The sequence below is a fragment of the Archocentrus centrarchus genome, chromosome 4, assembly GCF_007364275.1.
Source record: "Archocentrus centrarchus isolate MPI-CPG fArcCen1 chromosome 4, fArcCen1, whole genome shotgun sequence".
Taxonomy (NCBI): domain Eukaryota; kingdom Metazoa; phylum Chordata; class Actinopteri; order Cichliformes; family Cichlidae; genus Archocentrus; species Archocentrus centrarchus.
Genome location: NC_044349.1, coordinates 18,166,382 through 18,193,186, shown reverse-complemented (window position 1 = coordinate 18,193,186; position 26,805 = coordinate 18,166,382). Strand labels below are relative to the sequence as shown.

The 26,805-nt window shown below is 37.2% G+C and overlaps 1 protein-coding gene across 1 annotated transcript; it reads left to right on the top strand.

Annotated features, from left to right (window-relative positions):
* The first annotated feature begins 12,258 nt into the window (after positions 1–12,258).
* On the top strand, positions 12,259–24,458 carry adgrl4 (adhesion G protein-coupled receptor L4). Its single transcript, XM_030727578.1, has 16 exons — positions 12,259–12,370; positions 12,780–12,929; positions 15,252–15,401; positions 15,977–16,126; positions 16,526–16,596; positions 17,192–17,371; positions 17,809–17,992; positions 18,902–19,015; positions 19,101–19,294; positions 20,782–20,961; positions 21,748–21,951; positions 22,240–22,460; positions 22,930–22,996; positions 23,105–23,196; positions 23,288–23,456; positions 23,947–24,458. The coding sequence occupies exons 1-16, from the start codon at positions 12,259–12,261 to the stop codon at positions 24,007–24,009; spliced, it is 2,301 nt and encodes a 766-aa protein (XP_030583438.1). The 3' UTR covers positions 24,010–24,458.
* Positions 24,459–26,805: the final 2,347 nt, after the last annotated feature.

Genomic DNA, 26,805 nt, shown 5'->3' with positions numbered 1-26,805 from the left:
TAATAAAGGAACACATGTCTCATTTAAAATTATAAATATAAAAGTACAAGTAAGTTACAAATTAGAGGAAAACATGGCAAATACTTCATTTATACCAAAGCTCTCGACTGTGTTTAAAGTGTGGGACCGATGCGACTGTCTGCCGAGCACTGGGTTGATGATGTCACCACCTCCAGAAGAAGGAAGTTTTTTTTTTCAGTTCTCCACTACTTTAATGAGGCTGCTGCCCTCCTATAATGAGCCTGTGCATGAGGTTGTGCGGGCTAATTGCGACAAAATTTCATACAAATGTCTAATATAGTATAATCCATGTTTGTGTATATATGTTGGAGTTGCATGTGTAGATATGCAAATCTTTGGAGCTCTTTTTATCTGCTGCAGCTACTGAAGGATTTTAAGGACTATTTTTTTTTTTTTTTCACCCAGTCCGCAGATGTGAAAAGTATTTGGTTTAAGAATACTGTGAACAGTGGCCACCACAAAAAAAAAAAACCCTGTGGGGGATTTAGGTATCAGAATGAACCAGTTTGTCTCTCAAATTGGAGCATCACACTGGGTGAGGTGGAGAGCCGACGTGATTTAGACATGGGTTACTTTTGAAGATTTAAGGATAATGTTTTTGTCTGTGCCTGCTTGAAGGCAGTGTGTGAGGATGAAGTGATAGCTCTGGTTTCCTGACTAGCAGGGAATCCCTGTCTGAAGGTAGCAAGCAAAGACCTCATGGTGTACTATAGTGAGAGAGGTACTTAGTGATAGAATGTATATATTTCTGTAAATCATGAAGCTTCTATTACTTCTCTATATGACCACAACACCATCAGTGTATCTTCTCCAAAAAGCAATCTGGGACAAAAATGTATTTTTTGTTTTCAAATCAGTTTTAACTTAATAATATGCTGGAGGTTCCGTGCTTACAGTAAATGGACTGAGACCATCTTCCTGCCCAATTCTTCTTCTAAGAGAGAAATACTGAACAATATACAATAACTTAGACAATCACAATACAAAACAAATGCTGTTTGTGCATCCTAAACATTTATGGCTTAACATTGTAGTGCCTCCATGTAAGCAGCAACCATAGCTGAAGCAGTTGGGGTGAACTCTTACAGTTTGTATGTGTATATGTTAAGATAGTGGGCATTCTTGATTTTTGTAGGGGTGTCAAGCTCATAAGGCAAGGAAATTTGGCATTAAGCATGAGCTGAGCTAGTGGCTTGTGACTCATTCTGATCATGTGAGGTCTCAGTCATACAGGCCCAGAGATCAGTCAGCAACCATCTGGCAACCACTGTTTGTGAGGGAAAAATTCCCCAGCTGGTCAGCAAGTGTTCACTGGCACTGGCAGCTAAAATTTACTACAGTTCTGGTTGCTAGCGGATTGCTATGGTCACCCGCAGTTTACATGAAAGATGCCAAATTGTCTGCAAACACTTGCTAACTATTAGCCTAGTGGTAATAAAACTTTTTTTTTTTTTTAAAGTGCTACACAATCCCGAAATAAAAAGCATTCACACTTGTAGTGAATGTCCCCCTGTACTGTGGCCAACATGTTTCAAAAGGTGCAGTTTTTACTTAGAAGGGGAACATTTTCCTTTTCTGGTTTGTGTTGCACTTTTCACAGTTTTTTTCAGTTTCAGAGAGTATTTGGTGAGAGTTTGCGGACGACTTGGAGCCTTCTGTAGAAACTATGAGACAACTGCAACAATCTGCCAGTGAACAAAGCAATCGCAAGGAGGTTTTTCAGTTTCACTTAGTGACAGCCAGCAACCTCCAGCAACCAGTCGGGGAATGCACATTTCTTCCTAGCAACCTATGGTTGCAAGGCCCAGGCTTGCGTGACTTGGGCATTAACTGTCACTTTCACAACCTCCAGCAACCAGTCAAAAACCAGTCAGGGATACTAATTTTCCCCTCACAGTGGGTAGTTGCCAGATGGTTGTCAACTGGACTCTAGGCCTGTGTGACTGGAGCCTAAACAGGTTACCCTGCTCATTTTACTCACCTTCTCCATTTTGATTTCAAATGACCCAGCGTTGTTCTTGTGAGTCCTGCCTCCTGTTTGTTTGTTTTAAACAGTCTGTTTTTAAACTAGGTCACAGTGAAGTTAACCTTTGTCCTTGTGGATTTAAAATGTCAGGTTTAGTTCATTTATTTATTCATTTATTTTTCAGCTGTAACATATTTAAATTTCAAGGAAGTACATGTTTAAAACCATATATATATATATATATATATATATATATATATATATATATATATATATATATATATATATATTTTTTTTTTTTTTTTTTTTTTTTTTTTTTTTAAACCACTTATCCAACTTAGGGTTGTTAGGGTCTCTCCCAGCTAATGCTGGGTGTCTGTAATCCACCTCATAAAACCTAAAACAAAGACTGTGGCTAAGATGTGATTTACTATTGTAAACATTATGTTCCATCTCATAATAATGAAAGATACATACTAAGGATGAAGGTAGAGGGAGCTGTAGCAAAGATCTAACCTTCTTTATCTCTGTCACTCCATGTCTTACTTCATTTTTTAAGTAACACAATCACTAAATCTTCTCACTGACAAATAAATCACATTACTGAAGAGACTACAACTTCTGTTTCACTGTTACTTGTGAAAATGAAACTGCAACATGTTAATTATTAAGGCATTGTAAATTAGTTATTTATATGCACTCATTAAGCATCATTAAATCCACATATACATAGACAAATCTACTAAAAATGCACACTGCATAAGAGCAATATTTTAAAACTGTGCAAAAGACTTTTGAAGAGGCTTTCCTCAAACCTATTAGTTCACACTGCTCATGTACACATACAGCTATTAACCCTCTCAGTGATTCTCCTGAGTTAATTCCTAATGAAAAATAAATTGAGTTGCTCCCTACACTTTCATAACATTCCCTCCTCAAAATAAATGGGCTCCTTTATGAGAAAAGACATACTGTTGTTAATGATTTTATAAGCAGGGAGCCCACCTGACATCCTGTTTTCTATTACTGTTCTTTATTCAATTTGCAAGGCACGCTGCAGGTGACCTAACCTATAAAAGGGCACTCCAAATTAAATTATCAGAGCTTCTTGAAATTTTATAAATTCAGAATCGGCCTCACAGAGGGATCTCATACCAGAAACTAATGGCTTCACCTTTAGCTTTGCATAAATCAATTGCACCAAAGGTTAGAACACATCATGCCAGGATATATCAATGCAGTTTTTAACATCATAACATGCAGTAATTTTGGAAGTGTGAATGGCAGGTGTGTAAGGTCATATGTGAGAAAGTTTGTGTGTCTGCTTAACTGTTTCTTTTTATTCATACAAGGTGCAGAAATAGGAAATGTAATTATCATTAATTAGGTACACAGTTTCTTTCCTGATTTTTCAGCAGTTCCATTCATTTGAATCCAGTTCAAAACCATAAAATAAAAACAATATTGATCATATATTTTGTGTAACACTGAAAAGTGGCAGTGTAAAGCTTTGTCACCTCAATAGGATCCCCTTTATCCTTGAAAGAGCACAAGCTCTTTCCAGTGTCATTTTGTTCCAGTCGCTAACCTAACAAGAGGTTGGTGGCAGGAAAAAAAGGGGGCCAATCAGTAACACTTGTTGCACCTGAGAACATGGAAATTTTAGAGTTCGCTCAGAAAATGAAAAACATTGTCTTGTAAAGAAGTCGGGAATATGGATAGAATCATTCAACTGTGTTCAATCTGAGTCAGGACAAATGCTTTTATGAAGCAGTCGAGCATGAAGGAAATTCATTTGTAAATTGCACCCGATCTTTGAAAAAAAAATTCCTCCTTTTTCCAATTCAGGTCCAGATGCAGGGTTGATGCAGAAGAAAGTCTTTTTCATATATCCAACTGTACACAGATTTCAAAATTGGACAAAAGTAAAAATGGACAAAAACAATATCACTTGAGAAGTAATATATTTCACCATATACTGTGTTGAGCATTTTAATATCTTAGCATAGATCACATTTGGCCGACATATGACTAAATAGTTCTCTCAGTTAATTGTACTATACTGTATATACAGCATATTAGAATAAGGCATAAGTGCTTCAAGAAAACTGGCAGATACACTTTTAATAGGAAAAAAAATTAATACAGCATCAGTGTAAATTAATATGACTAAATTGCACAAATCTTTTTATTTATGTGTTTTATAGACAAAGCACAAATAATTTGTTCCTCTCAGCAAAAGAGGTGCAGACAGACAGAGTACCAAGGTCCTCAAACACTTTTTAAAAGAAATGAAGAATAATGAATTATATTTGTGCATAGTTCAGTGGTTCTCACACATAAGGGCATGGAGTCACAGCAGGGGCAAGTAAATAAATAATATATTTAAATAAATAATACATATGTAATTTATGTATTAACTAGATGAATTGCATAGATAGATAGATAGATAGATAGATAGATAGATAGATAGATAGATAGATAGATAGATAGATAGATAGATAGATAGATAGATAGATAGATAGATAGATAGATAGATAGATAGATAGATAGATAGATAGATAGACAGATGTCTCTGAATTCTTCACTTCCAAATAAATATGTTTCTCCTGTTAACAACTGCCAAACCTTTTCCTTACTTTTGACACTAGAGGGCTCTTTAATTTTGACCTTTCAAGCTGACACAAAGGGACATTGTGTCATTAACATTGTTAGAACTCAGTTATATATGAAAGTAGCCCCCAACACAAAGAGGAATATTTAACTATTAAGCCTCATGAACTTCCAGTTAAGAGGTTGTGTACTCTAATGGTGAAATTTAAAGAGACAATGCACTGGTTATTTTTTTTTCCATGGATAAATGAGGTAAGAATTAACTCTATTTCAGGAGGTCTTCACTTCCACTCCCATGGGAATTGCACACCTGACTACAATTATTCCCTGTAGTTTTGCAGGTATATTTAACTGCAATAGATTGTCTGGCATTAAATGCAGGGAGCTAAATATTCTCTATGGAATAACATACCCATATACAATACAGCAGGTCAAGAGAAGGCAACCCAATCATTTGGATGACCATTTAAACTAAATCTAGGGTGAATCAATTGTGATTATAAAAATAGTTTTATTAGATGAACTGCAGTCCTCCTCTCAAGTAAGAGACTTGTGGACTATTGCTGGTGATGTGCACACAACACCAAACAGACGAAGTCTACTGACCTTAGCACTCCTACACACAAACTTTGATCTGGTGATCAACCCAGTTACTTTTACAATTATGTCAAGTGGTGTCGAGTATGCCATCAAATCACACACTTCCACTTTGAGTACCCCTATAAACAAACTGTTTATGTGTGGCCTAGAGAAAAACCTTGTAGCTCTCAAGCTTAAGGTTCAGTGCTTTTAAACTGAGAGTTTTGCTTTGCTTTATTCATTTGTAAATAGCACCTGGGCTTTTTTTTGGTTTGTGGCTGGAAATTCAATGGAGAGTTTTGAAGGTCGCATTTTAATGCGATCCATACAACCATACACTACAGTATGTAATTAATGGCAGTTTATGAACCAAAGCTAAACATTAATTCTAGTTTCATTTAAGTTTAAGTGTAGTAATTTTTTTTCCAAATTACCATTTGGTAGTATTTTCATCACCGTGTTTAACATTTTCTAAAATATGATTCTTATTATTTAGAATTACTTCTATATCTTTCAACCCTTTGACACTGTGACACCCACGTTGCACCCAACAGATCGAAGAGGAAAACGCTGCCTGCTGCTCTCTTTCTGTTGTCCACATATGACAGGAAGCCAAAGTCAACCTGACTCCTGTTGACCAGGCAGCTGCTTGAACCCAGAGCACTGTTATTCTACTCTCTATCCAGATCCAGAAGAACAATACAGTGTGTGGGTGGAAAGGGCACACGTAAACATCGTGAGCTATGCTGGAGTTTCCGTGTTCATTCACATGTACAAGAGCAACAGTAATGAGGCAAAACGGCAGTACACCTAAGGTCAGAGTTTTCCTGCAATATATGAGAAAGAATCTTGTTTCTTGTTTGTTAATGTTTCAACTATGACCTCTGCAAGCTGTTTTATTCATATTTGAATACAACGGAATGTTTTATTAGCAGGCATTAACTTTCTATGTGTGTTTACTCACGGAGCAAGTTTCAGCCTGCTGGTTCAGTCACTCAGTCATACATAACATTTTATATTTTATATTAATTAATAATGTGTGTCTGTAACACACTATTCCATGATAGTTAGTGACAGTACTGTAAGTGAGCCTGAACAGAAGGAGGGATAAATGCATAAACTACAGTATGTGTATGCACAAAAAACACACACACACGCCCTGTGCCCCACTTCTAAAAATTTTCTTTAAAAAAGGAAGAACATGCAATAAAAATGTGCAGACCTCACAAATCCTTCACACCACACCTGCGCATGCAAGTCAAGCTGAGATGAAAAACAATGTGAGACACAATTTAACATTTTGTATCGTCATCATCTCTTTACACACAACCTCTATTAATAACCACCATTCTCAATTTATAAATTTCCTTGCAAATAATCTGGGGTATGCAACACTTCATAATTATAATAATTATTATTATCATGGTGGCTAATTATTGAGACTATAAATAGCTTCAGCCATACTTAATGGTCTGTTTTTCTTGCATGCACCGATGTAGTCTACATGTTTTATTTACCTGTGCCAGGGTCCTTTGTTCTGAACTTCACAGTATATCCTCTTTTATCCACTTTTTTTTCTCCAGAACTGAGACCAGCAAATCCGCATTTCCATTTAGGCTTCTGCACTTGCCAGGTAGGGAGAAAATTGTGCTCCAATAAAGGATCAACATTGAATAAATAATGTTGATTTCAATGTCATGTCTAATAACCTGAAGTGAAAACAGACTTTCAAATAGAAATAAGGAAATATCTATGTTTATTCATAGTTAAAGATGGGAGTGTCAATAAGGCGTATGCTGGTGGCAATTTACTCCATAGTGCAAACAGGTGTGCCAGAGGTGCCACAGTCAGCCTCTTACATTAAGGACGTATAATGAACTTATACCATCTGAAGGTGCCCTTTCCTCAGTTTTACACGACTTTTAAATAAAGTCGAGGTCAGTTTTATAAAAATAGAGCCAAAGAAGAGTGAATGGTGGACTCAAGAGTCAACAGACTGCTACACAATTCAAAATAAGTAATAACTAAATATGTAGATAAATGTTTGCTTCAGAGTTACCAGTGGTATTTATCTAAATAAAATCCTTATCCTGTGTTTATAGTTACTATTACACTTGAGTCACCGTCCTCCAGTCTGGATGCAGAAAATTCCACTGATGCTTTTCAGCTATTGTTTCTTTTGCAAAAAGCAGCAGAAAATCAGCTGATTCAGTACTGTACACTGTAAAGGGTGGAACTAACAGGCAGATGCTTGAAGAGCAAATCAAAACTAGCCAGCCTATATCCTTACATGTGTCCTTATCCCGCCTGTTTAACAGAGTCGGTCTTTAAAGGTTGGATCACCATGAAGTGGTGCTACAAAATTCATTCAAATGTCCCTGCAAAAACAAGCAGTGAAATAAATATCCCTGGTCATACAGCACTACTTAGAACTGGTTACTACTGCATCTTAAGTTCAATAAGAAGAGATCATTAGGAGGAATTGAACATGATTTATTGATAAGGAATACAATTAGCTATTTGGCCATTAGACTCCGATTGCCCATCATAGCAGAACAGAATCCCAGCGGAGATAGGAATTAGGGCAGGACCCCCCAGAGTCTAGATGCTGGTGGCGGTGAAGACAAACATGAAGACTTGGAAGGAGTTCTGAGAGACTTGGGTGGCGGAGATGGAGAGAAGGTTGCATGAATGAGTGAATAACAGATGAGCAGTGACATTTAACCCTGTCATTTATAGTGGTCACTACAGTGGACAGCTGTTCAAAAGCTGTTCTCTTATATATATATATATATATATATATATATATATATATATATATATATATATATATATATATATATATATATATATATATATATATATGCACACGTGTTTTATTGTTACAGTTGCATACCAGCCAATGCAGTGGATGCTTGTGCATCATCCCATACACTGCTACCTATTGGTTAGTCATGGAAAGTTGCTTTTGATATTTTATTTGCTATTTGAACGTAATTAACAGGATCAGGATTAGTCAATACTGACAGTGGATCTGAGAATGCAATATCATTTTCTGTTATTGGTTTGTTAAATACATATTTCTCTGGTTCAAAAGTCAAACGTATGGTGTGTGTAACTCCATGAAAAAATAGGTTCATAAACAAAATTTCAGCTGCATAATTTTTTTATGCCTAAAGAGGAATAGAATAGAATAGAATAAAATAGAACTTTATTGATCTCTTGCAGGAAATTGCTTTGTTACAGCAGTAATAGTTAACACTAATACAATATACAATGCTATAAGAACACAATATAAATACTATGTGAATAAGAATATTAGATATAAAAACACAGGAAAAAAATCTTGACTGAGGTTCTCATAATTCATGCACGAAAGAGTTAAAGTACACTGAGCAGAGGCTGATTGGCTCAAAGAAGGCGGGCAGAAAGATGATTGGGCTAGAAGTGATGAAGTCAGCATTAAGCTTGACAGCGTGGGAAAGTGGAAGTGACCTGGGAAAGTAGACAGATGATGATGGTGATTAGAGCGCTTCCTTACTGAACTTATGTCTTAGCTTCATGACTAACTGCTAACTATCATGCTACTAAGCTGTTGTCATGATCCTTCTTTATTCCTCTCTATTAAACTTCTTTCATGAAAGCTCTTCAAGCTTAGATTTATCAATAACTGAACAATGTCAGCTTAATTTTAAAACTTATATTTACACTTACACTTATCATTGGCTTTTTGTTATCTCCCAAATTCTGCTAGCCATTACAATCTTCACAATCAGTTTGCCTTTCCAAGAAGGGAAATGTAAAAATAAACTGTATTAACGTGTCACATAATGCCTTTTTGTCAAATGTTGTCTGTGTTTCAAGGTGTCTTTTGGTGTAACAAATATTGGCTGCCCTGTTTGAGGGACCTAAAAAGTCTGTGTTAGGAGTTTGGGAGGGTTGGTGCTTATGCTGCAGGTTTATCAGCCAGGAGACCAAAAACATCAAAAATATTTATTTAGCTTCAGGCTCTTACAGTTAATTGATTATGCAAAGAATGCAGTTCATGCTTTTAACACTTCACACATGGCTGGATTATCCAATGGGCAAACTGGACCCAGGGGCCCATATACAATTGGGGGTCCATCAAAGAAGCAATAGTAATGAGAACTTTCCGAGTGACCAGTTTGGTTCACCATGCAGTCACGCAGAAATGTGTGAGTCCCCCCAGCCTTCCAGTTATGCCTTCCCAGTTCAAGAGCCCACAAAACATTTGTGCCCAGGGGTCTGTAGTTTGATGATCCAGCATGCATCTTACTCAAGCCATATCGTGGAGCATCCCACACCACCACCATGTCTCAGTTATGCTAGTGTCAACTATAATAGCATAACTGAGACATGCTAGTGGCATTGACAGAATTGTGTGGCAATGGCCTGGGCACAACCACTCCTAGACTGGCTTTCAGACCTCAAAAAAGCTCATGCCAAATGAAAAGAAACCTCAAAGCCACTCCTTAATGGAAATATTGTTACACAGGTTCATCAGATATATCTTGAATAATTTCTTTTTCTTTTTTTTAACATTGTAGAGCTATGTGTACAATCGTGCTACATAAAATAAGGTTTTATAAGTTTGCAAGAGGAAGTTTTTGGTCTCCAGATGAACAGACTGAAACACCTAAACTGACAAAAAAAAAAAGGCTTTCAAGATTTCTTTTTTCTGGTCAACCAAATAGCTTCTGAAATTGTGGTAATTGGTTCACTTAAGAGGATATTCTTGATCCTCTTATCTTCCCCTGACCAAAAGCTGCCAAAAATAACTCAAAATTAAAAAAAAAAAAAAAAAATGAAGCAAACTTACTTCAGTGTTTGATGAGCCCAAAATGAATCTCGGGGCATCAAATAATTTTGCTGCAGCCGGTGAGCCAAGGCACTGGCAACATTTGTCAAAATACCAAGTGGTTATTTTGAAATTCTTATTATGGTTATTTCTTTGTAGCAAAGTATGGGCTCTTTTTCTTCAAGTATAGTGCCACCTATATATAAGTGCAATATAAATGTTGGAGGGTTCTCCACACACAGCAGCTGGCGTCTGTGAACCCAAACAGAGGGCGTACTTTGTCTTTCCAACGTTGTGTACTGAAATATTCAAGAGGTCCAAGTTTATGAGACAGTTGCTGCCATCTGTGCCCCACCGTTCAGTCCTCCCATCATGGCTGAACATACGGCCAACATCACAACAGATATCTATGAGAAGTATCAAAATAGATTATTCACCATACTTCGTACTGCAAATCTCAATATCGCCTGAATGGCATAAACAACACTCTTCATTTGCTCTCTCACACACACACACACACACACACACACATGCAAAATACTGCAACTGTAGAGTCAAAATTTCCATATCCATGAGAGAGGAAAGGAAAGGAGGAAACATTTACACAAGACTGCCTTGACACATTTGAAGAGATCTTTTCTCTTAGGTGTCTTTTTTACAATGTCATTGTGGAGCAACCAAGCTCCTGTGGGCTTACCGGGTTTCTTACTAAATGAGAGATTTCCTGAGACAAAAAAGCGGAGGAGGAAGGGTGCAATCAGTCCAGGTTTGTTCGAGGCAACATCACTTCCTTCCTTACCGTTAGGAGAGTGTCAGAGTGAGACATTCAGATGTGGTTTTCACCAAGCCCTTTCCCAGGACAGTAATGCAGAGCAATTCTAATGGTGTCATTCAAAGCAGCTGCTAAACGCCTTGCCTAAGCAATTCAAACCGCCTTCACAGACTGCAGTACAGTCAACAAAGAACTTATCTTCCAAGTGAAACTATTCATCAGTGAATGCGTTTGTGTGCTGAAAAAGTAGAGGGTAGTTTGAAAAGACCTCAGACACCTGAATGGCCACTTCTCTTTTTGGGACCATTGTCACTGCATCACATTTTAATTCACCTGTTTTGTAACTGCATTGCTAGTTAAATTCCACCTTAAAACAGCAATTCTGAGGATTGGTGTTCATGGGTGAGGTGAAAAAGCAAAACTGAAAATATCTGCATTTGAAATGAGCGGCTCTAAGTGAAGACATTTTGTGTAGGTCAGTGGCCCACCAGCACCAAATAACAGCCAGCCCTGCTCATTTCCCCTCACACAGAAAGGGGTCATTAGTCCATGACAGATGTCAAAGAACCACAGATAGAATGTGTTGCTTTATCACGTATCTTCAAAGACGCGCTCAAAATGTAGCTTAATTCGAAGAGCCACAAGAAATTTCTGTTTATGTAACCATTTTATACAATGTGACAATTACTCTGGTGGTGCTCATAGAAATCCAACGTGTATAGAAAATTGAACAATAGCAAACTGGACAATATTTCAACAACTTCATAAATGGAAAACTGTATCTGCGGGAGATGACTGTTTTAGAGGAAACACGTGGAAAATCAGGCCTTTTAAAATCAAAGTCCAAAAAAGAAAGGCTGTTAATAGAAATTGTAATGTGGCTACTGATAAGAACCAATCAACACTGACCAATCAACATTTCCTTTCACTTTGTGTTCTCAACATTAACCAAACAGCAGCAACCCTAATACATTAAACACAATACTAAAGAATCTGCGTCTGAAATTTCAGCAACTTGTATCAAGTTGCATCAAGATATTCCTCCTGCACTGCAAGTCTGCTGGAAAGGACAGCAGATATTTAGACCTTTGACTGGAGAACAGTTAGATGATAAGTGGAAGACACGGCTCTGGAATGCGGGTGTGCGAATTTGTGTACTAGCCCCTGCGGAAGGGAGTGGGTCGTCCTTCAGTGAAGTTAGCTGGTGTTGTTTAGGCCTGTGTTTACATAACCTACTGTATGTAGTCAAGTGAGAACAATGGCATGGAGGCCTCCAAAATGGCAACATAAAACAAAGTGTCAACAGCACTACAAAAAAAATATGTGAATATGGCTTTGACTCCTTTTATATTTGGTGTAAAATGGAGCTAAAAGAGAAACATGTCTGTTTGGTTGATGAGGCAACTGAGCTGCATGTTTTTGAAAGCAGATTAAAGATCAGGACAGGAAGGGCCAGGTTTAGGGAAACAGGAAAACTGATGCAAGGAAATGAACAACGTCACCAGCCAGCCCACTGCAGTCTGTGCTCAAGTAAAATCCAGACGCAGCGCAAGTATGGATTCTTTGCTCAAGTCACCAATGAAACTTGTACTTTTGACAGGTACGTGAGCTGATTTATACCAGGCAGGTGGCAGGTGTGTTACAAGTAGACTGCTTTAAACGTATATCCCTCAATGGGGTCCACATATCGAGTATTACTAGTTTGGAAAGGCGGTATTGTTTAACTTGACATAAAATGTTGTAATAATTTCAACCTTTTTTTCCAGTTTTTTCCAGTGATGTGTCGCTTTTCTGTATAAGCTGCGGTTTGATGGATTACATGACTGACTCTGAAAAGAAATAGCAGTTTAACTCATTCTTTTTTTTTTTTTTAAATGGAATCTCACATCTTCAAAAAAAAAAAAAAAAAAAAAAAAAAAAAAAGCTGCAGCGGTTTTAAAAAATGGTTTGGGATATTCATGCTGTTGTATAATTAAAACATACACAGTGTGTCTCTTGTGTCTACGCAGCATGGCTCTCGAGTCTGATGGGCCGGTGCAGCCCCTCTAACAGTTGTGGTTCTTGTCACCAACTTGCAAAATGTCTGAACTTGAATGGATCAAACCCTGCCTGCTTCTGTGACGCTGGCTATACCGGAGATGGAAGAACATTTTGCATTGGTGAATATACACACACAAATCAACCCGTATATTACAGAGTACTCACAGCAAGACTTGTGCGTAGCTGCCACGGAAGCCTCGACTATTTTAGGAAGCCTTTGTTGTTGTGACTGCGCATCATAACACACGAGTATTAGGCCTGTGTTTCGAAACAAGTGGGTTAATTGAACATTTTTAGAGCGTTACACTTGACAGAGTGGAGTATAGAAGTATGCTGGTTAAAAATATAACTCTGGGTGTGTTAAAGCTTCTTAAGATGGCTCTTGACGGCAAAACATTGATCTGAATTATTCTTGTACTTCAGTTTAACTTTGCCAGTTTAAAGAATGGAGGCGAGCGTGTGGCTGAAATAACCTGAGGTCTATGTAAGTAATTTCAGTACACTTTTAGGGCCACCGTTTGTATATGATTGACCGGCTGTGCTGGTTTAAAACAGCCAAGGTTAGTTTTAGCAGTTTGCTTGCCGACAAAAGCCACCACCAAGTTATTCACAAAGAGAACACCATGAAGTGGAAAATATGTCCAGATGCAGCTTTATTAGAACTATTTTAATGGACTGCATCGCCTGCAGTCAGCATTGTTAGTCCTGTTATGTTTCTGGGCTGTTTAGAATTCCTGGAACCCCTCTGGTTTCCTGGCCAAATCTGATCACAATCACAGCTTACATAGTTGAAGGGCCAAAAGTAAATGAAAATTTGAGTAATATCAACTCTGTTGATTGGTGGAGCTTTTTTTTTAATTTTAACAATGGCATTCAGGCTCCTCTGTATGTAAAACATCAGCTAGTAGTACGTTAAATAGGAAGAACATTTTAGACAGTGTCTTCGGTCAGCTCATGCTTTATTAACTCAGCACTGGAAAATTCCCATAAAAAAAATAGCAGAATTCACACAAGCAGGAAGAAAAAGGTCATCTACAATTAAGTGATGATAGCACAGTAAAAATGGATTTGATACTTGAACATAAAAACAGGACATTAATGTGAATCATATAATATGTGGGTGACAAGTTTGTGTGAGGATGACAGATAAAGTATCATGTGTGCTATGGAAGTATTTCCTCCTTGACTAGAGTCACCTTTCTGGCTAAAGCAGAGGATTTCCTTTACCGGACAGATTGTGTGCCAAAGGTACAGGGGAGAGGAAGAGCAGAGTGTCCGTCATCCATAGACAAGTGAAAACAACAGTGGAAAGTCTTACTGGGTCCTTGTCAACAAAATAAGGAACCAGAGAGGAAAGGTGTGTTTGAAAAAAAAAAAAAAAAAAAGCTGGAACAGCACTTTCTATAATGAAAGCAGCATCTGCAGCAAGCTAATTTGGTGTTCAGTAAACCTGAGAAGCAAAATATTTTAGGTAATTTGACTTCCATGAAATCAAACACAGGCAAACAACTGCATAGCAATCACAAATGTGAACAATTTAAATTGCATGCAGGTTAGAGCCAGCCAAGGCTTTAATCAAAAGAAGACTAACTTGGTGGAGCCCAAGACAACATCTCAGCTGAGCTTCATCAATTTCAGATCCACATCACAGCCTATAGGATACTGATCAAACTTAGGCATTCCTAAAACAATAATCATGGAGCAAATGTCAGACTACACTTGTGTGAACATGAGCCATAAAACAACATGTGGCTACATGATACACAAAAGGACCTGGGAGGATGCTATGTTGATTGTATTAAATGTAAATTAACATGTATCACAAGTTGGTTCTTGAAATGATCATTTACAGAAATGCTCTTTGTGGTAATTTCTGTGTTATTTTTGTGACATCTTGCCTTGCAAACCAAGAGAAACCTTTCTAAATGGTGTATATGGTTAATCATCGAGGATTAACATACATTTTTATTTTCAAAAAGCAAGTGAACCTGAATGTCTCAGTGACTTTAAATTAACGCAGCACATTCCAAAAGGATTGGGTTTATTGTTGAAGGGACAGAGCTGAGATTTTAACTTCTCAGCAGAGTAAAATGCATTTCAGCCACAACACGTGGAGCTTTTGAGAAACCTGCACTCATGCTCACCTTATGGGAAATACAAGAAATGAAATTGCCGAGACAAGGTAGAAATGTGATATTGTAAGTTTAACAGTAAAGAAAAACATTCCTATTTAAGTTAATGTCAGACTTTGTAAAAGTCTTCATGAATTTTAATGTGAAGCAAAAAAAAAAAAAAAAAAAGGGCTGCATTTAACTCCTTTCACCCTTGTTGTTGGTTGCTGGTTTAATCTACTTTGTTGCTTATTTAGAGGCAGGATTAAAGATTCTTTTTATATTGTCAGCTCACCCAGTTAATATCGTATTCTCATTTTCTCACCACAGATGATGACGAGTGCCAGAACGTGACTAATATCTGTGGGGACAGGGGGAGCTGTACCAACACAATGGGCAGCTACTACTGTACCTGTACCTCTGGATATAAATCGACAGGACTAGAGAAGTTCCAGCCTAACGATGGCACCGAATGCATTGGTAATGTCTGATTGACCTCTTCAGGATTTAAATGTCCAAAGATTAGTTTTGTCAGTAGCAATTAAGAGTTATAAAGTTTAATGGGCTGCTGTGAGGCTGTGAGAAATGTGAATATGTGAAGTGTTTTCTCTTTCACTTCACAGAGGACAATAAATATTGTAGAGGTGGGGCTTTTTTTTCCCTTTACTTCCTTCCCCATCTGCTACTGTGAGAAGATTTCTCAGGTCTTGAGATTTTTTTGTTTGTGTTTTTTTTATTTGCACCAGAAGTATCCCTACAGATATCTAACTGGATGTCATGCACCATTTAATACAGAATTTAGAAACATGTTATTGATTTTAGAGGCAGATTTATGAGTAGTCAGTTTGTAGCATGCATGAAAGAATGGCAGATTCTATATTTGTACAAAGACAAACAAAAAAAAAAACTTTCTCTATTCTGAGGCAGGAACGTTGCCTAGACAAATGTCTGTAAGTGCATTAACTTTGTCAACAAGTGTTTAACTTAAGGGAGCATCGCTTAAATCAGACTGTGTTGCTTTAATTGGAGCTGAACTCTTCATTTGCATCTTTCAGATATTGATGAGTGCAAGTCAGAACAGGTCTGTGGACCAAACTCAGACTGCCATAATACAAATGGATCTTTCTATTGCACCTGTCAGCGTGATTACATCCCAACTTCAGGCCCTAAGCACTTTCATCCAGAAAGCAACGTTAAATGTAAAGGTCGGTTTGAGGATGAAAGAGCACACACACACACACACACAGACACACATGCACGCACAAATGCCGACTGACACTCACATTCAAGGACATACATCTTTCTTCATCTCTCTCTTTATCTGTTTTTTTTTTTTTAACTTTCTTTCACACATCCACAGACGGCCCAGACACAGTGATTGTGATTGTGATTTTTTTTCCTTCTTTTTTTTTTGGGGGGGGGGGCTATTATGCAATACATTGAGTGAACAGTGCAATCCTAAATTGTTTGATGTTTTAAGCAAAGTTGATGGTAAAGAGAGCTGTGTGATGTTGTGTGTGTTTTTTTTTTTAAATGAAAGCCAGACTGCTGAAATCGTGGTAGTAAATTAAAGATGTGTTTTCTGTAAATCGGTTGTTTTCCAGAGCATCCTCAAAAATATTGCCACGACAACGCTGGATGCATGACACAGTTTGTCAACAGAACATTTGAATCTGTGAGTACTCCTTTCGCAGAATTTTACCCAAATAGGGTAAAGAAAAGATAAGATAATGCTGCCCTCTGTTGGAGAGAAGGAAGATAAACAGAACGGTGAATAGGAGTGAAAGGACTCTAGTTTGTACGATAAGAAGGATATATAGTACCATACTATCCACTGTGATCCAAATGCAACCAGCAGTTTCAGACCAGCAGCTTTGGACCTGCAGTTCTGCCACCTACAGGAAAAAAAGAGTTACAACAGGATTAGTTTAGGTTTGACACATTAAAGGCAAAAAAATCTAAAGCTAATATTTAGGGATTTACTGCATGCAGCTGTGACTAGTTTTAGTATATGAAAATGAAAACAGCAATTAACATGCAGTAATCTTTGCAGATGGCAGGAGTGCTTGACACAGGTCCTCCCTTTGTAGAGTCTTCATGTGCCAATTATGTACGTGCACATGTGTGAATTTTTGTGCAAACAAGTTCAATATGAATAGAATTTGTTACTTTCAAATGAAAAATTTGGTCATTTTAAAGTTGCGATCCAAAAAAAAAAATAATAATAATAATAATGAGGACATACACATAAATATTTCTCCCCCCACTAGATGAGCAACCTCACGGAGCCCCAAAGTCTACTGAAAGAAATTGCCAAGCAGACGTCTGGTGAACTTTCTTCAGTGGAAGTGATTGCATATGTTGAGGCCTTGAGTAGATCCACATCAACACTGGCTGCCGCAGAGAAGGATTACGCTGTCAAACCATCTGCCATCAACTCAACTCTTTCAGTAATCTTTGTTTACCATTCTTGTTTCTCAGTCAACAGTTGGAAGTCTGCCTGAAGTGCAGTTATGCTTTGAACTGGTTTAAAAAAAAAAAAAGAGGCACTGGTTGCAGCCCATTTCTTTCTTAAGTTATGTCTTGAAGATGCTATCTGATATGATCTTTTGCTAATGCATAACATTTATTATTAGCACTTACAGATTTGTTCAAAGGTTGACAATCATGGGACACCAAATTTATCCACCAACCGTTTCTTAACACAGTGTAGTCAGAAGCTGCAGCTTGTTATTAATAAAAGGCCAGAACACATACACCCATGTAAACATCCCATTCATACCTAATTGGAAGCATATTGCAGTGCAGACATAGCATACATTACATGCTGTATTATTGTACAACATGTTATACTTATAAAAAAAAAAAAAAAAATCTTTTCAAACAGAAATTAGTGAATGCAGTAAACAACCTGGTGGAGAAGGATGAACTGGCGGCTTGGACCAGAATGAAAGAAGAGCGTCGTGCGCATACCATCACCAGGCTGCTGCATTTTGTTGAAGAAGGCGTTCTGTCTTTGGCCAGCAATTACAAAACTCCAACAGAGCTCAGAATCAAAGCTAGTGAAATGGGTGAGGCTTTCAGTTAATTGTCACTGTGATACTTTTTATTCCATCATTTGCTTCAAAATGATACAGAAGGCTTTATATTTGCGTGGAAGTTTGTTCTGCCAGTTCATTATTTATTATTTATTTTAATGGACTTTCCATAAATGCTAAATGGTAAAATGGGTTACATATACAGATAAAAATCTGGAAAAATTAATACAGAAAATTCCTTCATTTTATAATGGCACACTGTACTATATTTTTACTTTCTTTTTTTGACAGTGTAAATGACATCGCCAAAGCATCAAAACCCACAATAGGCAGTTAGAAAAAAAAAAAAAAAACAATAATATGAATTTTAATTTAACATTAAAATTGGTACACATGAATTAGATATGGTGTAGAGTAGCTACAGTATAATATCATGAGTTATCCATCAGAATGTGGCATGATATACGCTACCCAGTATATTTTGGTCATTAAATTGTTTTAAAAATGTAATTATAATGGTGAACTAAATGGTCAATACTTGAGTTCAATGTTCACTTCAGGAGAAAGTAAATCACAGCTCCACCTGTTTTGCTGTGGGTGGGGGTGGGGATGGGGGGGGTGGGGGTGGGGGGGCTTGTTCTCCCTTTTTTTGCTGTTACAGTAGAGAGAGACATTCTTTCAAATCATAACCTCTTTGTAGACCTTGTTAATATTTTAGTCGCTTTCAGTTTCTTCTTTCCTGTGTTCCAAATCCTTTTTTTTTTTTTTACAGTGTGTTATGATTTGGTTTATTTTGATTGCTGTTTGTACAGCAGTGATAGTTAGAGCGTGCCTGAGTCTTATCGCTAACAGGGACTGTTTTCTGTGCTCAGCTCTTGGGTTTGGTGAGGCCTTGAAATGGAGAGGGTTATCCCTGACCTCTTTTTTTATCCTCAACCACAGAAGTGAAACTCTTCACCTTTGAGGCTCATCACACCAAAACCAAACTGTCTGCTTCAATGGGAGGAGATCATATAAATCTAACACCAAAAGTGAGACCAGGGGAAGTCAGAAACGGTAAAGTAGCTTAAAGTCTAAAAGCAAATTCAAATGCAATCTATGCCAAAAAGAAAAGTTTGTATTAATTTTTTTTTTTCCTCAGGAAGCGTGGTGTTTGTGCGATATGACAGCATCAGTGACATCCTGAAGCCGAGCAGCGACCCGGGTGTCACTGACTACACACGGTATGCAGGGACAGGGGAAATCACTGTCAACTCCCAAGTCATTGCAGCAGCCATCAAACCTGCTGACGCTTACCAACTTGACCATGTCACCTTCACTCTGAGACACAATGAGGTAAAGACTGCGCAGAGGGCTGAGGCAGGCTACATGTTTTTTTTTTTTTTTACTTCTGCATTTGTAGTATTTAATAATAAAACATATGCTGCTTCAGAAAGCTGCCGCTCCTGTACACAAGGACTGCAGTGAGGTTTTTTCTTTAGGAATGTCACACATTAGGGCAAAAGGATTTCCTGTTTTGTTTTGATTGCTTTTAATTCCCTATACAGTATGAATTCACTTTAATCCTTTTGCTCAATTTGTTTCGGGTAAATCATCTTGCTATGATTAAGAGCAGCATTTTAAAATAGTTCATATTTCTCAAGGAATTTCATTTCTAAATGTTGTTTGAGTAGCAAACTAAATACAGTGTGGCAAAAAAATAAAAATAAAAATAACATGGCTGCTCACTTCTGTGCTACTTTAAAACTGCAGCCAAACTTTCTATGCTACAAATGAGTCATTTATCAACATTAGCTAATAGGATCTTGTTCAGTTCTCTCGTCAAGTAGCTCATCATATATATCCTTGTCAGACTGGGGCATTGCACTTTTGTTGTGAGAAATAGCTTCCTCAGTCCCAGATTGGGTCTGGCAGTAACCTGATAACTGCCAGAGTTTCCATTAAAGTCAAATTTGAACAAACTCACATGGGAGGAACAGTTAGTGCTCTGTGTAAAGTTTTTATGAAATTTTAAGATTTCACTCCATGTATTTTGGCAATGACCTTTCATTTAAAGGAAATAGCTGAGGAAACATGAAGAAATTATGGGAAAGTGTGGGTAATGAGATAAACAGCCCTAAAAATTAATGTACTGGTACTTTCTTTTAGGATAATTAAAATGTATGAAAAAGTAAAACCATTATTTTTGTTGGACCCGTGAGTATTAAGGCTAACAAAGGATGAGTTGATTTATTTTTGAGTAGTGGAAATTCTCTGTAAATTGCCTTTGAAGAGCAACAATCAATAACTTTGGCCCCTTTTTTGTGCACTTTTTAACTACTAGTAGTTTTTCCCTGTGATGCTTTTTTTCTTTCCTGCAACTGTTTCACCAGCTGTCTTAAATTATTTTTTATATATATATATATATATATTTATATATATATATATATATATTTTATGGTAAATCTGTTGACCCCAGCATGTCCAAAAGTCCCTCTGTCAATGATAAATGAACTTCCCATTGTAGGATATTAATTTTTTGCACATTTGCATGTCAACGACAAGATTCAAATAAAAAACAGGAAAAAGCAAAGCACATAAACAGTGTAAGAATTAATGATGGAACAACACAAAATAATGCGTAAAATAAATGTTTTTAAAAAGTAATCTGTTCCACTCGGACTTTAGATGGGCTATGATGATTTCTCACTGCTATTTTGATGAGCCCTGTTCTGGGATCAGTTTTAAGCCCCTATTGATTTGGTATCCCAAAGCAGTGAGCTGCAAAAACTAATAATAACTCCACAGTTAACAGAGTCTTTGTTCCTCTCCATCCCCTGAAGCCCATAGACACTAAAGCTGATGTGACGAAGTGTGCCTTCTGGGAGTATGAGGCAGATAGCCTGCAGGGCCAGTGGGCCACTCACGGCTGCAAGACGGTCCACTTCAACAGCAATGAAACTACCTGCTCCTGCAATCACCTCACACACTTTGCTATCCTCATGTCCTCTGGGCGAGCCAACGTGAGTGAGCATACAATAAATTGCAACGGTGAAATATGGTGCAAGATAAAGGAATTTGTTTAGCAACTGTTTTCACTAGGAATGGGAATTTTCAGTTAATGTTTATAAGTATTAAGCGTGCTACAGTACTGCGCTATTTTGTCTTTTTTTTAAGTGATACACTGTTTTTGTGCTTAAGTCATGTACTATTAGTGTCCTGTGAAAAAGGATCAGATCATATTCAGCTAATGGTCTTTCAGTTTATCTGAGAAATTCAGAATCTCCAGCTTTGGATATGTGTTTTAACTGTGAATAATTAATACCTAAAATATGGTGAATGTTCCTACTAAATATTGAAAGCACTGCTGTTTTTTTGTTTTTTTTAGTACTGTAGTAAGAAAAAAATCTCAACTAAAACTAGATGCAGAGGAAGTCTGTACAGATCCTAGAGGCAAGGTGACTCATTGCACACATTGGGCATCACCAGGAGACGTCCACCCACTGCTTTTAAGATACTCTCTGAAATATTCTCCCAGATTACTGTTAATTTGAATTCAAACTTTAAATAGTGTTGTGAATTTCAAATCAGAACATCAACAAAATTATGACATTTGGGCGAACAGACCACTTGCCTGCTATATTTGAACCAGTATAGTCCCAGTATGTCTACAAGCACAACGTGCTGCTACAGCCTCAGCCTGTACCTGTATTATACCAAGTGTTTCCAAGCAGAAAACACAACAACTAACAACTCCAGCACACCATGAAACTGTGAATGAAACGCATCCCTTTCCATTTGCTTCTCAGCTGGTGGCCCACTATACCATCCTGACCCGGATCACCCAGCTGGGAATGATCATCTCCCTCATCTGTTTGTTCATGTGCATCTTCACCTTCTGGTTCTTCAGTGAAATTCAGAGCACCAGAACCACCATCCATAAGAACCTGTGCTGTAGCCTGTTCATGGCCGAATTCATTTTCCTGGTGGGGATCAACATGTACACGCATAAGGTGAGGATGCACTTGAAGCTGACATGAAATATCTTCTGTTTGCCAAATTTACAACTGACCGTTCAGCTATATATATATTTGATGTAAATATCTGTTGTAGATAATTTGCTTTATGAAAATGATGAGTGCAAATAAAAAACAACAGTTCATCTCAACATACATACACAAACAAATGTGTAAAGATGGCAATTTACAGTTATAGTGGATATGGATACAGAATATCTACTTTTGCACTTTTACACATAATAAAATCTCTCTGTCTTTTTTCTTTTGTCTGCTTCTTGGCAGCTTTTCTGCTCTGTGATTGCAGGGCTGCTGCACTATTTCTTCCTTGCGGCTTTTGCCTGGATGTGCATCGAGGGCATCCATCTGTACTTAATAGTGGTTGGCGTCATCTACAACAAAGGCTTTCTGCACCGTAACTTTTATGTTTTCGGCTATGGAAGCCCAGCGGTGGTGGTGGCCATCTCAGCAACACTAGGCTCCAAGTATTATGGCACTGATAAAGTGTAAGCTGAAAATACGTGCTGTGTTTATTTACATACATAAAGTTGGATAGACAAAGGATGTAAAATGACTTCTTCTGTTTTGAAACTTGTTCAGAAAGTAAGATAAACAAATTACATTAATTATAAGTACATAGATTAAGGTTGGCCTGGAGGGACATGAAGGAAGTTGGAGATGGTTGTGCTGTGGGGCAGAAAATAAATTCTGAAATGTTTTGGGTACCGCAGAGAGCTTGATAAAAATCCCTTAAAATAGTAGTCCTGTTGTTTATTAGTGTTATGCAAAAGAAGTGTTGATAGCATTTTAGCTATTTTTTTGTTTGTAATCCTTAGATAAAACAGCTATGTACTGGCCTGTAAATTATTGTTATTAACATACAGTAAGGCTAGATTAGAATTTAAAAAAAATCCTAATATGCTAAAATATGATTCTGAAGTTTTAAAATGTTTATTAAATAATGCTGCATTATAGGTGTTGGCTCAGCACAGAAAACCACTTCATATGGAGCTTCATTGGACCCGCGTGTTTGATCATCCTGGTAAAAGCATAACCGATATGTTAAAAAAAAAAAATACAAATCAGCACGTAAAGAAACAGAGATATTGAGTTGGTTGTGTTTTTTTTCTTTTTTTGGTTTCCATTGAAGGTCAATCTCTTGGCTTTTGGAGTAATCATCTACAAGGTATACCGTCACACAGCTGTGAAAAAGCCTGAAATCAGCCACTATGAAAACATCAGGTAGGATTATATTTATTCACATTAAGTAGGATGAAAAAAAAAGAAAAAAAAAATGTGCGGAGTGTTTAAATCAGTGATTTTTCCCTCTCAGGTCCTGCGCCCGTGGTGCCTTGGCTCTGCTGTTTGTTCTCGGTGCCACCTGGACTTTTGGAGTCTTGCACATTCTCAATGAGACAACCCTCACTGCCTATTTGTTCACCATCACCAACGCCTTCCAAGGGATGTTCATTTTCATTTTCCTCTGTGTGCTGTCCAGAAAGGTAACATCAGTTTTCTTCCTTTTCCTTTTATTTCTTTCTTTAATCAGACACAAATATAGTATAATATAGTAGATTGAGAAGGTTCAGAAGAAAGCTGCACAGCCCTGTCATATAAAGGCTATATGAAGAGACAAATCTATGAGTGTCACACATTGTAGAGGGTTAAATTTTAAGGAATCCTAAAATCCTCAGTCTGGTTGGGCTTGCCATGTTTTCTCTCTTTCTAGGGGGTCAAATTAAGGCATAAACACATATTTAATGAACTGACTGGAAACTTTCCTATTATTATTGTTTTGACTGGTTACAAATTACTATAGCTGTGGAATATGTAATATAGAGTTAAAAGTACGAACCATCCAAGTAAAAGTTAACAAATATATTAAAAACCCAGTAAGTATATACATATTTCTGGTAAATCTCTCCACTGTATAGATTAAACATTTTTGTTTTATTATAATTAAAGAATAATTCTTTCTCTGTGTCTTTCCAGATTCAAGACGAGTACTACAGGCTTTTCAAAAATGTCCCCTGTTGTTTTGAATGCCTAAGATGAATTAATGCAGCCAAAGCCAGACCATCTGCACTTGTATAATAATAGTCTAGAGTACAGCTTTTTAATATCTTGTGACTTGTGCTTCCACTTTTGGGAAAATGTTGTGGGAGGAATTTAGTACAGATGTCTAATAAATTAGAACATGTAGCAGTGGTAATTTCAAAATGTCTTGTTTGCTTTTTAACAGACTGGAATCATCTATGCATCATATTTTTGTTTGTTTCTTTTTTTTAATCAGGACATTTCCATAAAGTAGATAGAAAACATACAAATGTATTGCATTTTACACAAAAGCCATTCTTCTGAGAGTAATAACAGAATACAAATAGTTTGCATATGTTCGTTTGATTGAGTACCTTTACCTTTCATGCATTTATAAGCATTACACTCCAAATAATCAATGCGGCATCAGTCTTTGTTCTTCTCTTTTGTTTGAAATTGATTTGTAAATTATTAAAATAAATGTGACAAAGTGAAACATCTCTGTAAAATCACTGGGCTTGTTTAATACATTCTTTAACCTTCCTTTCTAAATAACACACTGCTAAATGTACAGGAAGTTCAATATGAATGGCTATGTGTCCTTTACGCAGCAAACAGCAATAATTCTATAGGCCAATGGCGCCATCTAGTGGAGGCACACATTCTGCTATAAATCTTCATAACTGACACACAAAATCAAAAATATTTTCTGCAGTATTTGCATGTTCAGAACTAAAAAAAATAAAAGAAAAGAAAAGTAATAAATTAATATGTGTTATCTGTTCAGAACACAGCATTCAGTATTTCTTAACTATCTGTCTCCTAGGCTGTGGGATCTTTTAATGAATTTAAGAAACATCAGCCTGGGGACTAGCAATTAAACAAATTTATCAAAAATACAGATTTTTTTACACGGTAGTAAATTTGCATATATCATGACTTTACTAATAAATTATCTGAACCCCAAACTTTTGAGTTTGTGGAACATTGCGACAATGTTGCAGCCAGTGCTTTTTAAATAAGAACTAGAAAGTCCTCTATTTTACAGAGCCAGTGAATGCGCTCATCATACTGTAATTGACAAGAATTTCAGAATTGTGCAGGCAATACAGTATATTGTGTTAATTATTAATTTATCAATTGGAGGCCAGGCGCTAGCAAGCCATATCCTTCAACAGCCAGTATCTACTATATCCAAACGTCAGTCTATCTTGGAGACCACATCACATTATTAAACACCTTGACCAGGCGGCGCTCTCTGTAGCTGAAAAATGAAGCACAGGTGAAAGTGGAAAAAAACAGCAGTTCCTTAATTGAAGGAACAGCAGAAATACAGTGTAATAAGACAATTGTTTTTCTTCATCTTTATTTATTTATTTATTCATAATTCACCATCTAAATGGTAAAGGGGCTCTCACGGGTGACACTGTGTGCCCTGCACTGGGAGGCGTGTGTGTGGTGTGTGTGTGTGTGTGTGTGTGTGTGTGTGTGTGTGTGTGTGTGTGTGTACTTGTCAGGTGTGTGTTTCAACAGTCACTAAGCTTGCTGTGGAGAATGTGAGGGAGCACATCTTTGACATGTTAGTGTTCCTCACAAAAGCTCTGCAGATCTATTAAAGTTTAAGGGAATCAGGAAACAAGGTACAGAAAACAGACTGACCTCTGGCTGGAAGTCTGGAAACTCCCTTAAACAGTGCACTGAAGCCAGCAGAGAGTGCAGCTAGCGTCGTGTGCTGTGTGCAAACCCCTGAAGGCTTAAAGCTAATAGAGTTAGAGGCATGACTTCTCTGACTGACAGATGAATACCAACACATAGCTGCCTGATGTCTGCTATGTTTGTCTGTGTTGTTAGTTCTCTATTGAGCCCTTTTGAGCACTAACAACAATAAAAAATAAATAAATAATAATAAAAAAAGGCTTTTCATCTGCTTAAGTCTTTGCTGCAGTTTTGGAGACTGAAATTCAGTTTTATTTGATCTATTTGCATCAGTGCAGTGCAGTCCTATAGTATATGAGATCTTGCTAGAATGTAGACAAGCTTGCTAATGGTAGCACTCCACCCTCTCTACTCTTGTGGCTCCAAAAATATCCCAGCATTGCAGCAGCCAAAGAGTGATGTCACGGTGATGTCACGGCAGCCACGTTCCTCTTTTACGGAGTCTATGAACTAAAGCTCTTAAATAATTTTTCTTAGTTGTCAAAACGTTTTTGCTTTTTCTGCATCTATTAAGTCTCAAGTGCTGAAACATTTTGTAGCGTTCCTGTAGAGACTGTAGGTCTGTCAGAAAACATATTGCATATCATTATTTTTGATCATTTTGGTGCACCTAAGGCTGAAGTGTTATTAGTTTCTATGCCATTCGAATCTCTTAATTTAATTGTAATTCAATTTAAAAACTAGAACTGGTTACCAATCAAGTGTGTAAACAGTCATACAGTTGTTAAACTGGCACTTGAATTCCAGAAAATAAATAAACAATTAATTAATTACATTTGTTTCATGCCATATAAGTACTGCAAAAGTGACTAGGAATTTACTGTAAGCATGTACTGTGAAGAGATACATATACATATAATTTTAGGACAAATTTATGACACTGTAGTCATCTGCTGGCTAATGGTAAGATGAAAAATAGGAAAACAGGGCAATCACTTTTAAAGGTGTAATAAAGACTGGGAATTGGAGTGATTGCACAAGTGAGACCTGCATTTTGCAATGTGAGCATGACCCTCAAAGAAGACAGCAGTAAATGCATCAGCTGATTGCTGCTCGATGTCATCACCTTCAAACTTCACATAGGAGCAGGGCTGTTTG